Source organism: Alosa sapidissima, chromosome 11 (assembly GCF_018492685.1).
Source record: "Alosa sapidissima isolate fAloSap1 chromosome 11, fAloSap1.pri, whole genome shotgun sequence".
In the NCBI taxonomy this organism is placed as follows: Eukaryota; Metazoa; Chordata; class Actinopteri; order Clupeiformes; family Clupeidae; genus Alosa; species Alosa sapidissima.
This window is the reverse complement of record NC_055967.1, coordinates 14,970,557-14,986,203: the sequence shown is the minus strand read 5'-3', so window position 1 is coordinate 14,986,203 and position 15,647 is coordinate 14,970,557. Positions and strand designations below refer to the sequence as shown.

General features: G+C 43.5%; 1 protein-coding gene across 2 annotated transcripts; it reads right to left on the bottom strand.

The window, feature by feature from the left end:
• Nucleotides 1–588: 588 nt before the first annotated feature.
• cry1b (cryptochrome circadian regulator 1b) lies at nt 589–14,532 on the bottom strand. Of its 2 annotated transcripts, none has more exons than XM_042110679.1 (13): nt 13,783–14,532; nt 8,906–9,014; nt 8,427–8,569; nt 7,436–7,620; nt 7,134–7,222; nt 6,099–6,239; nt 5,433–5,744; nt 4,337–4,488; nt 3,790–3,992; nt 3,180–3,281; nt 2,640–2,746; nt 2,005–2,071; nt 589–1,889 (listed from the first exon to the last, which is right to left on the bottom strand). In XM_042110679.1, exons 1-13 carry the CDS (start codon nt 13,938–13,940, stop codon nt 1,804–1,806), a joined length of 1,854 nt encoding a protein of 617 aa, XP_041966613.1. In that variant the 5' UTR covers nt 13,941–14,532; the 3' UTR covers nt 589–1,803. The 2 variants fall into 2 exon arrangements, with proteins under 2 accessions (XP_041966613.1, XP_041966611.1); XM_042110677.1 differs by having other exon boundaries at nt 2,005–2,070; nt 2,633–2,746; nt 13,783–14,531.
• Nucleotides 14,533–15,647: the final 1,115 nt, after the last annotated feature.

The window sequence follows — 15,647 nt, the reverse complement described above, 5'->3', positions numbered from 1 at the left end:
AAAAAAGCACTTTAAAGCAAATTACTGTACATCCAATCTCTGCAATCTTCAGAGTTAGGCCACATGTTTTCATCAACATCGCATCTGATATTACAGTATCCAAGGCATCTGGGATAAAACCATTTGGTAGAAGAAGCAGACCAGAAGCAGAGGTTTTTATACTGTATCTAAGGTTTGGAATTTTGTGTTTGCTATTGTGGGATGTTGTGTGTTAACATCCGTAAATACTACAAAAACAACCCATAGTTTTGTTGGGAGGTATAGCTTGTCTGTTAAGAAAATGTAAGCATTGTGGAAATGTGTTCACTGACTGCATATTGTGTGAAAACAATATGAAATATGTGAATGGTATGGCCACAAAAGACTGTGCTAATTGTGTTCAGAGTTTTGAAAATGTGACAACTGGTTAGACAAACGCTTGTTAGCGACTGAAAACAGATATGTGGCAGGACTTTTAGGCTACTTCCTGAAGCTGGAGTTTTCCACCTCTGGCGTAGGCTCCTGGGTGAACGCACGAGTTGTTAGAAATGTAACAACTCTATTAATCGGAAAACGGGTTAAATGAAATGCAATAAATAGTGTCATTAATAATTTCATGAGTTTCTTTATTTTCAAAAATGCAGCTATTAGCTGACAATCAAACATAGAACATTATGTTCTCCCAAAAACAGAACATTTAAGGGCAGCCGCAGTAGTAATAACATTACATTTTCGGGGCATATTACACAAATATCAGCTTCTGCAATACAAAAAATTGGCAGATAATGCAACAGGTCAAACTACAGCAAATCACAGAGAAATATTGGAAATATACAGTTGAACAGATATTGTTTATATATACATATATTGATATAGATGAAATTTATTTTACGTATGTACACTTTAGCATGTATGTTTCCCGTCACAGTTAAGAACAGTTAACTACAATATAATAAAAAATTGTTTTCAGTCATATACAAAGCTGTAAAAAAAGTCAACATCAAACTAATCTAGGAAAAAAACAATAACTTTTTTCATAGAAAAACTGCTGGTTGTCTGCACTTGTCCTTAAGTCCTGGTCAAGCAAATCCTACTTTTTTTTTCAACCAATGTCATCGATTCAACATGAGAATTATAACCATCAATCCCTTCCCCCAAACATCTAAAAACACAGAGAAAGTTTAGATTTGTTATGAAAAACAAAAATGTTTCTAGACCTACAACAGAGGAGCAATTTAGTGGAACAGAGCTGTCCATTATACTCCTACCCATTTTGTGCATCCTGAGTTTTTGCTGTGTATTGTTCAGGCAATTTTCCAGAGCCATAACAATACAAAGACATACAACACAAGGCCAAAAACTGATGAACAACAAACATAAAATGCACAGGAATATTGGAAAAAGCTTCCTTTACCAAACCTTAATGATGATATTTTGTAGGTCGAGACATTTTTATTTCTAAAAGAAACGACTTCCTCTGCACTTTTACTTAAGGAGAAACAGAATTATTATTATTATATAGAATTAAACAGAATAATTTCAGAATGAATTGTACAAAACATACAGGACTAAGTTCCCTGACAGAGAACAGGGCCAGTACTGAACAATAGTACTTTCTGAAGAAGCCCCTCAGGAGACTGATTGCATGTAAGGTCAGAACTAGGGTTAACCACCATTATGTATACACATGTACAATAATTACATGGTCATAAATACAGTATTTTCTCATATGTAATGTGGATTCTGTGTTAATGTTAGGGATGACTCAATAATTGTACCAAAGTGACACAGAGACACTTGCACTGTGTGGGTGTGGTGGTGTGGTTAGTGGCTGTTCTGCCTCTGGACCTTCGACCTGCTGGAGCCAAAGTCCTCATTGCGTCTTTTTATTGTGCCCGTGGTGCCCCGCCCTGCAGAAACAGGCAAGAGAAGACAAAAACAGTCTTAGAAACTTTTCAAAATAGCTGAACGATGAGAATAATAAGTTATGATGTGCACCAGGTAGGAACTATGAGGACCATTTACCTCTTTGTAATGTTGCAGGTTGGGCCTGTTGTCTGTGAGATGTAGTGGCTTCTCCCATTGTAAACCCTTCAAAAACAATACACTTGTTGTGAGTGGACACTTGAACTTCACAATCAACTATAGGCACTCATTAATCTGCCACATTCTGAATATCAACTGACATAAACCAGGAACAGTTACCAGAGTAAGAAGAGATAATGCAACTGCAACAATCAAAGGTGACATTTTATTCCTGTTGATCAAATTCGAGCAACACATTTCATTAATAGCTCTGGTTGAGCAGTAGGCAGACATTTCTGGCATGGATGTCATAATAACAGGAGATGTGCTGTACATTTTAGAATACTGGCTATAGTGTGGGTGATAATTACGGGACCGATGGCTGTGTGTGGCATCAATGATGGTGTTCAATAGCGTGTAGGTTTGGGTTGTGCATGGGATGCTTGTGCATGGGATGCTGAGTGCACTGGGTTAGTGGGTGTTGCGGGGGTGTGATGGCTAATTGTGATCCTCATTGAGTCACTGAGCAGCAGATCTGTTGGTCTGGTGTCTGATGTAACTGGTCTAAGCGTGTGTGTGGGCATGGGTGTGTTGGCGTAGTAACGGGGGGGAGAGAGCCAGCACTCACCCTGCTGCTGCTGCTGCTGGTGGTGGTGGCTTGTCTCGGCATGGCACGGTTCGCCATGGGCACCCACTGGTGTGCCCACCTGTCCCTCCCTTTGGTGCACCATCAGAGATCCACCTGTGTAACGCCACACCACTAATCAGTCTTAACTCAACCAAGATAAATGAAGGCTGTAACAGAACAATAGAGTACTGAGACCATGACGTGGCGTTGCCAAGGTAGTAATTTTACTGTATCTAAACAAATCAATCTAACCATAGTGGCGACTATAGCGGTGGATTTCTTAATCTATTTAAATTATTTGACAACGTTTCTATGACGTTTGTGTTTATACTCCTTAAATTCACTGACGTGTCTTGGCTTTAGTTTTGAGACAGAAATCGTCAGGCATAACAGCTGCAAGCCTTTGATAAGACGTGAGATATCCACTGGGATTTTGTTTCTTAGTATTACACCTGACAGGGAATCTGTATTATGTGGCTAAACTGCTTCCTAACAGGTAAAACATGTGTAAACGGCTATAGCCTACATTTATTGTAACATCATGTACCTGATGTTGACGCGCCCTCTTGAGTGCCGTCTCCAGAGGATGGTCCTGCTGCCATGCCCTCTGCAGCATTGCTGGAGTTGGATGGCACTGTGGCAAGCAGTCCTGTGGGAAACACATGGTGCAAGAGATGTAGAAGATTACTCTCTGTTCTTACCATTCTGATTGCTGGGTGACCGATGGGAAACAGTCAAATCACGAGTGGGCAGCCGTGGCCTACTGGTTAGCACTTCGGAATTGTAACCGGAGGGTTGCCGGTTCAAACCCTGACCAGTAGGCACGGCTGAAGTGCCCTTGAGCAAGGCACCTAACCCCACACTGCTCCCCGAGCGCCGCTGTTGTTGCAGGCAGCTCACTGCGCCGGGATTAGTGTGTGCTTCACCTCACTGTGTGTTCACTGTGTGCTGAGTGTGTTTCACTAATTCACGGATTGGGATAAATGCAGAGACCAAATTTCCCTCACGGGATCAAAAGAGTATATATACTATATACATACTATACTTATACTATATATATAAATATGATGCATCACAATATCTCTTTAATGCTACAAGCTTTGTGTTGATGTGTTAAAAGAGCCTATTGTTTCCTTGCAGAGTCCAACAGTACTGACCTAGTCCCCTGTAGCAGGACAGCTGCTGGTAGATCTGCTTCATGCGCTCAATGTTGACCCTGCTGGCCTCTGCGTGGTTGACCATTGGCTTGGGGTAGTGCACGCCGATGATACACTTAGCTGCCTTTTGCACTCCCTCTGGAGCGTTCCAGGGCTCATAGATGTATTTGGCTGGAAAGCCCCTGAGTATTGGTAAGTAGCGCCTGAGAGGGCAGAAGAGGGGCACACCAAGTGAGTCAGAGACTGGGATAAAGGTAGTAGGAATAGAGTTGTTTGATTATATATTACAACACTGTATATAAATATATAATGGAATATACAACAATATATACAATATATAACATAATAAACCACCAGGTGTAGATCTTAAAGTAAACCAGGGAAGTCATCCAGAAATGAACTGAATCTATTCAAGAACTAAGCATCTACGCAGCCTCCAAAGCCTACGAAGCCTCATTAAAGCCAAAATATTTGGTAAAAGATGTGCTCCTTCAACGTGTATGAGGGAGGAGGAGTGAGGAGTGGAGCTCTGTGTTAAGGTGTGTACCTGATGTAGTCTCCGTTGGGGTCGGTGCGGCGGCCGAAGCCCACGGGGCAGTAGCAGTGGAAGAACTGCTGGAAGAAGGAGCTGCAGGAGAGCCACATCCAGCTGCCCGCGTTCACACTCCAGTCAGCGTCCAGCAGCAGCTCCTCAAACACCTGCAGAGTGACACAGAAACACACACACTGTCATGAGCCCTCTCACTCCACCGGGTTACCACCTTAAGTGGTTTCCATTATCTTCCACTCTGCTCACCACTCTCTCTCTACTCAGCCTAACTAGCTCCACCTGTCCCTGCTCTGCTCTGCTCTAATTACTCTGCCAGCTGCGCTGCATTACCCACTAACCTCTCCCAGTATTTAAAGCCCTGTCTTTCAGCTCTCCTTTGTCAGATCGTCTGCAAAGCTCACACCCGGAACCTGTTTGCTCGCGCTTCTGGCTCACGCTTGTTTTGTGACCCCGGACCTGCCTGAATCTTGGATTCTCTTCTGCCCCAGAAAACCAGACCTGCTTTCTGCCGTAACGACTCCTGACTACTCTTCGATCCCGGTAACTCTGACCAGCCTTCTGCCTTGCTACTACGAATTTGGATCTCCCTTGAACTGTACTTCTGCCTCGTTTCATCCGCCCTGTTGTGTCTGTGTTCCCCCCCCAGGACTTCCGGACCACCCACCACCGGCGTCATAGGACGCATCGGTGCCACTGGGGGGGACACAGTCACAGCACTTTGGACGGAACCCCTGTATCCCTGTTATTCCCCTGGAATAACCCCTGGAGCCTTCACTCACTCCCTACTTCCCTTTTCCCTGAAGTTTAATAAACTTTCTGGTGTGACGCAATTGTGGTCCTCTGGTCGTCTGTCTGAATCGTGACACACACACACACACTGTTTAATACAGAAACAGAGGTATGGGATTATGTGCTCATAATATGAAACCCATGTTCTAGACTTGTGGAGCCATGAAAATGAAATGTAGTCACTCTCCTTTGTTTACACCAAACCCACTTCCCAAAGTTCTCACCAATCATATTCTACAATTGTACAATACACAGGAGTTCCTTTAAGTCGACCCATGTTCCTTGAGTTTAAACATGAGCTTACCTTCATTCCCTCCTCCCAGCTGATCCACAGGTCTCCTCTGGTCAGGAAGCAGGCCACGGCGTGCCGGGCCAGGTGGTGGATCCAGCCCTCCTGGCGCAGCTGGGTCATGATGGCGTCGATCCAGGGGAAACCCGTCCGGCCCTCGGCCCACTTGGCCAGCGCCTCTGCGTTCCTGTCCCAGGGGATCTGCACGCAGATGGGGTTGCCCTCCATCTTGTCGAACCGTGGGTTATTGGTGGCCGTCGTGTAGAAGAACTCCCGCCACAGCAGCTGGCCGTAGAGAGAGAGCGGAGGAGCGCTGTTCTTCTTCACCTGTAGACAGACACAGGGCAAGTCTAGAGCATGAGCAGTCTGTGGGTGGCAAGCCTAACAAGTCCTCTGTAAGGAATATTGAATGCCAATGCTGTAAAAGCCACTAAGTCAAGAATTAAAGTCTACATTTAAATGTCACCTTGGCTTGTTGGTGAAAATCAATCCTTCTAAATCGCACAAGACAGTTGTGTCCCCTTAAACTTCTACAAGTACATGTCTAAGCATAAATATGACCTTTCTTTGATTTTTGAGTATATATATTCATCTTTCAGAGACATTGTAGAGGTGTCAATGTAAACCTCTATCCAGCCATGCTGGTAAACCTTTCTGTAGCATTATAGGCTGAAAGCTCACCTTTCTGTAGAGGTCTGTGAGTTTGGAGTAGAAGAGCCGACAGGAGAGGCATCCGAAGCGCAGGTAGGGACTCAGGCCCGTGGGACTGGCCAGGAGGGAGTTGGCGTTCATCCTGGGCCGCTCAAAGTTGGCCACCCACGCCTGCACACAAGAGACCACACCATCAAGATGACGTGACACCATGGAGCTACTAAAAAGCCCAGAGGAGAGTGGCTGGGCACCACTTCCATTCATGTCTATGGCCAACGCTATGCAAATCACTGGAGCCTTTGAATATGTAAATGACCATCAACAGGTCACCAACATCAACTTACCACCATTTGTTCATGGTGGTAAGATATGAAAATATAAAGATGAGGAAGTATGAAGAGCCAATAGGTGTGTGTGACTCCATACACCACCAACTGTGTTGACTTAAAATGGTGTATCCTGGACTTAATACAATACATGTGGGTTAGAAATTTTGTCTGACTGCTGAATGTCATGACAGAAAACATTAAAACCTTGCAGGAGCGAGGCCCCTTCTGTAAAGTGCTGCAACCCAGTGCTAGAGCTAGAACACACCCTTATGGCTTCAAAGCATTGCTGACATGTTGAATGTATCCCAACAATTATTAAATAAGTCAAATCAGTAATCATGTTCAGTATAATGACAAGGAAAGGTGTTCATTACTAACAAAAATAAGGAACAGAATTGTACACCTTCTGTTGGTCACGTCAATTGCAAACTTCAAAAGAAAGGAGAAACTGCTTGGGCTTGTCTGCGGTCTTTTTTTGCTCATCAGAGACAGGCATATCACACCATACCATCAAGTCAGACACAGTCAATTTCCAATGAGGCTAATTACCTGAATTCCAAATGCTACGTGACTAATAATAACCAGAGTGAACTGAGCCCTACTCTGATAAACTGGACTCTTGCATGACTGAAACCAGTATATAGAAAATAGCCAGTGCTAACTAACTGAAGCTAACACCTAACAGGCTGATCCCCGGGCGTTACCATGGGGACACTGGGGATGGGTGCAGTCTCACCTTCCGCTCCAGGTGTCTCTCCAGTCGAGTGAGGGCTTCAGACTCTCCCCCCGGCCACACCGCAGTGCTCAGACCGTCAGTCTCAAAACCTGCAGATCCACATTGCAAACTGGGAATCAGTATGGTAACAGCGTATGCGCGCGCACACACACGCACACCACACACACACACACAAACTCACAATAGGACTCCACAAAAAGCATTTACATATACACATACATAATTAATATACCAAACCCATATAATACACAAAATAGTTATGCGGCCCTAAAACACTGTCACGCAGACATGCTCAAACTCACCCAGCTCCTCCAGGGAAGGCACGCCTAACTTGTCGTCATGGTCGTCGCTGATGGGCGTGACACAGTGCCCCATGAGCTCTGGGGTGATGGTGTCCACCGGCTCCTCCACCACGTCCATGCGACTGATCAGCGTCTGGAAACGCTTGTAGGTGAGCGGAGACTGACCGCCATTCAGTTCACTGATCCTTCAGATGGCAGCAGCAGAGAGGGAATTGAAGAGCAGGCTATCAGAATAGGACACTTATAATAACTAAATAAATTGTAATAATATGAAGTATGATTGTATAAATAAAATTACACGTCATTTATGTTGGTATTGAGTGAGTAAATGACTATGAGTGTGCATGTGCTATAGGTCATTTGGTCACTTCAGAGTTCTGAGGAGTTCCACAGGATTATTTTGTTATGCTTCCTCTCTCCATGTATTAACAGAATACTGCTCTTAATATCCCTCATCATCCTCTTTCAGGCCAGTGAATGAAGGTGTTTCAGTGTTTATATTGCTTATCCAGAGAATACCAGCTCCCCAAGCTGCTAAAGATGCGAAGAAAGAATCTCCAATTATGACCTCATTTTTTACAAATAACAATCAGATTTCAGAGTACTGGTATGTCTCCTCTCAATCCATACAAAACAGCAGCAGATAAAGGCACAAGTAGAACACCTGGACAAGTTATACAGAGCCCACACTTTAGAACTACTACAAAAATGTCAAATACACTTGTCTCTGTACTCTCAAGCATCACAAGGCCCGACTTTTCCAGGAATTATATTTATGTTGTCATTATGCCATTTTCAAATGGGCCGTTCCAGATTTTCCACCCACTGTCATAATGTTGCTGAAACTGATCCAAATATCTGGCATATGGGCTGTCTTATGCAAGCACATGTCAGATGACTAACTTATGCTGTAACTTGCTTGCCTATGTGTGTGTGTGTGTGTGTGTGGGTAATGGTGGGCATGTGACTCAAACCACATGACTCCACTCACTTGTCCAGTTCGTAGAGTGTGTGGGAGATCCGCACCGTCACTTCCACCCCGGCCTCACTGGCCAGCTTCTGAATGGCGGCATCACGCTCCTTCCCGAAGGGCTCCGAGTCGTACTCGTACGAGAGACGGGAGATATCCCACTCCTGCGGTGCACACAAGTGCATGGGGTTAACCGAATTAACTCAGGCATTGGTCAGGGAAGACAAGTCTTGTATTTCAAGTAAGACTACTGTCTATTTCAGTCTTGACAAACATGCCCCATTGTAACATTCAACTAGAGCGGAACACTTTTACATGTCTGTCCAGCGTCTCTTTTAGGAGGGTAAACAGCTTAGAGCTGAACTCAGAATGACCTCTGAGATGCAACAACACCCATGCTGAAAGCCGAGTGCTACTCATAATCAACCAGAGCTCATTTCTAGCAGTATCCCCACCACTCTCAGGACACAGGTCAGACTGGGGAGCACGGGGCACTGTACCTTGAATAGCCTGGGGAAGACATCCGTGGGCTGTCCCCTGATGACAAAGAGCCGCGAGTTCAGCTTGCGGAGGCTGGCGTCCAGATCCTCCAGGCACTGAAGCAGGAACCTACAACACAGACAGGGACCATGTACTGTATGTAAATGCAGTGTTCAGCAATTGATTTCAATGTGAAGTGTTGTTATAGAGAATGACTCTTCACTATTGGGTCATTTTACTGATCAAAAGAGCTACACCAGCTGTGTTTTCAGTTAGTCTATTATTTCACCATAATTGCCAGTCATTTGCTTGCTTGCACAAACAGTAACCACCCTGCTATTAGTTGAGGTTGAATAGTATGCCTCTGTAAGAACTGAGCGCATCGTTGTTTATTCTGCAGATTACTCAGGTGAATATGAGGTATGTTGGTAAACAGTGATCACCTGAAAGGAACCCCAAACAAGTCATAAGTGCAACAATAACACTGAAAAAGTTTATTTCATGATGAGATGTTTGAGTGTATACCTTCCATTAAATCCCACTAATTAAGAGAAACAGTATCCTCTTGCTTTCTTTGACACAATGTAACCTGTTACAATTGTTAAAGTATCTTCTACTAATCCTACTAAGCACTAGGATTTGTGGTTTAGTCTCAGCCATAGAAAAGTTCTTGTCAAAAGTCACCACTTGAGGGCATTCATATTCCAGCCAAGAACATGAGTTGGTATTACCAAAGTCCTTTTAGGCAAGTCCCTCCACTCGGCAGCCATGTTGCAACGCTTTTTGGGCACTTATCGGGCATCTATTTCGGCAGAAATGCGCGTGCGCATGGCTTCACGACACCAAGCTCCAGCGGCAAGATCACAACACATGATTGGCACGATGTCTTCACAACACACCACATGATTGGCTCAATGTATTCAGAACACAACATATGATTGGCTCAATGTATTCACATGTTGACGTTTTGCCACGGAAGGGGTGGGCTATATGTAGACAACTGCCATATTGGCGTTTCAAACTAAGCCCATGCATTTTTATGGAGGATTTTTTGAGTGTTGTGTCTCCTCATTAGAAAGTGTCTGGTATTACGGCATCCATTGTTGTGACTAACAGCTTCTCCTGTCAGAATCATCTCTTATTCTAAGTACAATTTCATGTTTTCAATTCAGCAATACAAGAGGGTCCAGTATTTCTTATGTAACAAAATGATGAAGACTATGCTGTTAAATCAGTCGGACTCTCTGAGACAGCTATGCCATTTGAAGCTTGGCATATACTTTCAATTAAATGAAACTTTTTGGGCATGGTTGACCTAGCAGGATGGTCTCATGCCTGAACTTCACCCATGCCAAGTGTTGAGAAGTGTCTTAGAAGAATGCAGAGTGAAGGGCATCTGGCTGGTTGGAAGGCCCATGGGCATCAGATGAGCAGGCCTGGCTCAAATCAAACTCTGACCGATAACAGGGTGGTGCAGACACAGGAGGATTACACCAGAAATGTCTGGTTACAGCTTGATTCCCTGTGCCAAGTCTATGGTTATAACATTTGTGTTACTCCATTCTCTGGTAGTTAATCTACAATGTACTGTAGGTTTAGAGCTCCACACTGTAAAACATATGTCCATATGTAAAACACAGGCCCAACTCCATCAACAATAGGCTGATGTAATGTGATATCTATGCCTTTATATAGTATCAATTTGATTTTATTATCAAATGTGAGCCATTTTCACCTAGTTTTAGCATTTGTCACCATTTTACCATTAGTTTTATTTTAGCACCAAGTACAAAGTCATCACTTTTGATCCGAGTAGACTGCTCCTTTACAATGACCTGTAAAGTTGTTGAAAGCTGGACTTGCATTCCAACATTTTTGGTACATGAACACCAATTACATGAGTTTCCAGGCAGTGTTTTAAAGAGTGTGCAGTGCCTATGACTTTTAGTACAACTGATGAAAACAAAATGAGTCTGGATTATGGTTGTATCAGAAGTGAGGGCTCTCCAGTGACCAGTGGTCACCACCTCACAGCCCACAAGACAGTTGCCCCCTTGGTTGATTTAGATTTGTGATGACATTTGGTCTGCATATCAAATTTGTGTTTCGTTCTATTCGAGTAAGCTTCATTAGAACACTCAACTAGCTTCATCTTAGGGTTCTGTAGTTGCATTGACTAACACCAACTGTGTCATTTAACACTGCTGTAGGTCAGCCCATCAAAACAACTTACTGCGAACTATAGAGCTATTCCTTGCAAATATGTTGTCACATAACTATAAATGTAATCAAACATGTATTTTTGAAGCTAAAGGAAATGATCTAGGGCATTAACAGTATCAAGAAAAGTGCACAATGTGATTCTTCATATCATACTCATACTGTATAGTCAGTCATAGAGTCATTGAGTCATATTCAATCATTCATATTGAGGCAACCTGTCTGCCTTGCGCAAAGAGAAACAAAAATAAAGCTCCATTACACCACCAAGCATGCAAGAGTAGCCTATGAGAGGGTGATAACTTTTGAGACACATCTTTCAGAGGAAGTTTTCCCATTAGCCAGAAAAGAATGTGATGCAGCCACAAAGCTAGTTGGCCAGAAAAGGCATGCTATTTACAAGGTAAATGTCAGTCTCAAATACAATTAACAATGGCAGAACACAAACATTGATGGACAGGTGTGCCCTAAAGCAAGAGTTGTTAATATCCATTCCCTTGGCAAAAGTGAGGACATTTGCTAATGTTAAATGATAATGTGCAACTAGCTATATGTATCGGGAGTTTTAATGAAGATGTTTGTCTTCTTGCCCTATTGCATTGACCCCCTACAAAACCACCTGGCAAGTGGCCCATAGGTCATTTGAGTTTGAGACCCCTGCTTGGTGAAGAATTTCCATACTTAACCTGATTTAACCAGGAGATAGCAATAGCATAGAGAGACTGTGCTCCTGGTCAAAAGAGATAATACTTAAAATGTCTCCTGCTCTAATATCAAAACTTACAAAGATTTCTGATCTGAAAGGGATTCTAATATATTCTAAAAGATTATCTCAGCATATATAAAATGTCTTCTTCACAGGATTTGTCTATAAAGCAGTAATGAAACAGATTAATCTCATAAGATCACAGCCTGCCAAGGTGACAGATACCACACAACAATTAATCTGTGGGGAAGACCTCCAGTCAGCAATGTACCACTTAAGGTTTAAAAGAAAAGCTCAGGTGACCAGTGACTGTCTGGCCTTAACTGGCTCCAGGAGTTGCCACTTGCCACTGACCTGCCGTGCAACATTGGTACCCATGTGGGAAATCTGCTATGAGAGCTGATTACAGCAAATCCTGTCTGAGCTCTGGTGCACCTCCAGGGGGGTGGCTCTGGGGACAAAACCACTCTCTCAGGTGGATGTACACGGGTTGGAATCTCGCTTTCTGTGGCTCTCATTGTATGAGCTGCTGCCTCCCACAAGAAATGGACTGTTTTCATCTCAATGAAGTCCCACAATGTGTTAAACTGTGTATCACACTTTGTTTTTGTGACATATCTTGTTTCAGTGAATTTCATCAACTGTATAGCTGTATGAAATGTGGCAACATGGCCTACTGGGCAGCCGTGGCCTACTGGTTAACACTTCGGACCTGTAACTGGAGAGTTGCCGGTTCGAACCCCAACCAGTAGGCACAGCTGAAGTGCCTTTGAGCAAGGCGCCTGCCCCTCACTGCTCCCCGAGCGCCGCTGTTGATGCAGGCAGCTCACTGCGCCGGGATTAGTGTGTGCTTCACCTCACTGTGTGTACACTGTGTGCTGTATGTGTTTCACTAATTCACGGATTGGGATAAATGCAGAGACCAAATTTCCCTCACGGGATCAAAAGAGTATATATACTTATCCCAGTATATATACTTATACTCACACTCACAAACACACAAACGTACACATACTTATACTTAACATTATTTTGGCAATGCAAGCCACTGACATTTGACGGTTCACGAGGCATAATTAACCCAACATGATGAGAGGTGAGGAAAGGCAACCCCGAGGACAGTCTGTACGCTATGTGACTGCTCTCAATACTTTCCAGCAGGGGCCCTGACTCTGCAGCCGCCACAGTTACCATAAGAGGAAAGTGTGTGTGCGCGGGGCTGGTAGAAAAGTAGGTCAGAGTCGCAGAGCGCCGGAGTGCTGTAACAGGCTGTTTTGACACACTGCCCTACTTCCAGCAGCCCGGCTCAAGTTGGGGAAAGGGGTGGTCATCCAGGTAATATCATCACTCTAGGAGGTCTATTCCAGTTCTTGGACACCATGTACACCAAATTCTTGCCCCTTTTGAAATCTCAAACTTAAATGCTTAAGTTGTGTACACACTATGTATACAAACACTACACCCAGCCACCCACACACATACTCAAATTTCAAAATCACAGGATGTAGGCTACTTTGAGCACGGACACAGTCACACTGCACACAAACGGCTCAGATGCTGACATAAGAGAACAACTAAAGTCAATGAAACATTTCCAGAGAATGAATATGCTATTCCTGATGTGGGTTTTAACCAATACTGCGGAATGATCCAAGAATGAAAATGCCGATGGATGATAACTATAGTAAAGAGCTTGCAAAACTATTTCACAGGCCTGTGACCTACATGTCACCCACGCGGGACTGACAACACGGAAACACTGTAGCCTACTCGCATTGCTGTCGAGGGCCAAAGATCAATGACCTTTTAACCTTTAACTATCATCCATACATTAATAACGTCAGAATATTACACAAATTAATTCATTACTAAATACGATGCATGGAGTTTTATTTAGCAGTAACAACTGGTTAATTAACTCCCACACCATCACCACTGCTTTTCTTCAGGAACAAAATGTTTCCAACTTACCTCCATCTGCTAATGCCAACGTTGGAAGACCCTGCGAACCAGGGATCAAGAATGTAAACACAACGCAAGGTGTCTGCTCCTCTTATTGAGTCCCTTAACGAGGGATTGTCATGGAGCCGCAGTCCCTTCCTGAACCAGTGCACTGTATTCACCACCATAACTCCTCGGATGATAACCGAATATCACTGCAGAGTCCACTGGATGCCAATGACAACTTTGGACACAAGTACAAATCAAGACTTGTGTGGAAATTGTAAGATGAAAACAAGCGAGAAATGATGACTGGATTCAACCTTGCTCAATAACTTTTCCCATGGCTGCAAGGAACCTCCGTTGGCTGTTTATCCACGATGAAAATAGAGAAATGATCACAGATGTTGCAGCCTACGTCCTTTAATGCCTTTCTTTTTCTGCAGGTTAAATGTAACAAAATTGTAACTACGTTGCAAAATTGCCCTTCAGGTTACGCACGGATGATGAGTAGGCTAACACCTGTAACAATGATCTCGCCCGAGTCACCAACGTTCGAAAAAAATCGCAATGCCCTGGCAAGGAGAGCGCTATTAGTAGGCTATGTCACCCTAATTGTCGAAAACGAGATAGTTTCCCACGACAAAAGCTAGTTGAACTGAAATGTTCATCCACTGCGTCAGTCATCCATAAAATCCCAGTCGGTTTCCCTATGCGTCTTGGATGTTGTTATTATGAAAGAAGGGTTTATGTAATTCACTACAAGGGCTCCCAGCTATGACTTCGGCTCCACCCACACGAGCGGAACAGGACATCCAGTTGGTCAATAAGCCGCCCATACGTAAGCATTTACAGTCACGTTTTTGTGGCGTGGCAAGTCTTCAAATCAGAAATTTAACAGTATGGTTAAATAAGGAGGGTTATCTACGAAAAATGTAAACGTACCAAACTGACAATTATTCGTGATGTCGTTCGAGTATATTAGGACGTAAATAGCTTGAATATAGCCCCTTGGTTGCCTTGTCGGTGATTGGTTGGTGTACAATGTCCCGGATGAGCACATGCAGAGGTGAGCTTTGTGTTAAAGGACGTGGGCAGAACAGGGTAAACTCATGTGCTTGTGGCTGTGTGGTAGTGTGGCACAGTCATGCCCAATTGAAAGTGTGAGCTGTGCAAGTCAAAAGGAGCGAAAAAGAGGGACAGAATAGAAGAGAAGCATACATACATGATACTAGGCCTACATATAACATAGTCTACAGACCTACATACAAATAGGCTACATACAACTATGCACTCAGTGACACAATATACTTTCTTATTTTGGAAACACTAGTGTATTTGTGTGTGTGTGTTTGTACTTTTTATGTATCACATCTGGACTTTGAGTCTGTAAATAAAGTTAGATAGACAAACCGACAGGTACACTGTAGATGCACATTTTCTTGAAATAAAATTATCTGAAACCCTTTTGGACTACAGCCTAGCAGGTAAAGCAATAGGTATACGATTGTAACTAGGGCCGCACAATTAATCGAAATTGCAATTTGATGTAAAGAAAGAAATGGCTAAAGAAATGTGTAGGCCTATTTGTGTGTGTTTCATTGTCTGTGTTCTGCAAATTAAAAGTGGACATTCTTCTAGGGAAGAGTTCTGAACAGCTGTGGGATCAAAACTTTAGGTTGTCAGGATAACGTTTATGGAAACAGGTAGAATTAAACTGTGTCCATCAACTTTAATCACATTGGGGGGAATTCTCCCATGTGCGTAAGGGTGTGTAAGTCAAAAAAAGCGTGCAACTACACTACAATACGTGCAGCTTTTTTACGCACTTCAGTTACGCACTTCTGTATACGCATATTCTCCCATTCCTACTTTTGTCACACCCACAGCGCGCA

What these genes read in the sequence shown, in the direction of transcription:
- cry1b (XM_042110677.1), bottom strand. Translation starts at nt 13,940, where the DNA reads ATGGTGGTGAATACAGTGCACTGGTTCAGGAAGGGACTGCGGCTCCAT. An exon ending in CCAGCAGCAGCAGCAGCAGG is followed by an intron (nt 2,071 to 2,632) that starts GTGAGTGCTGGC and finishes TTGTTTTTGAAG; the next exon opens with GGTTTACAATGGGAGAAGCC. An exon ending in ACCTGCAACATTACAAAGAG is followed by an intron (nt 1,890 to 2,004) that starts GTAAATGGTCCT and finishes CTGTTTCTGCAG; the next exon opens with GGCGGGGCACCACGGGCACA.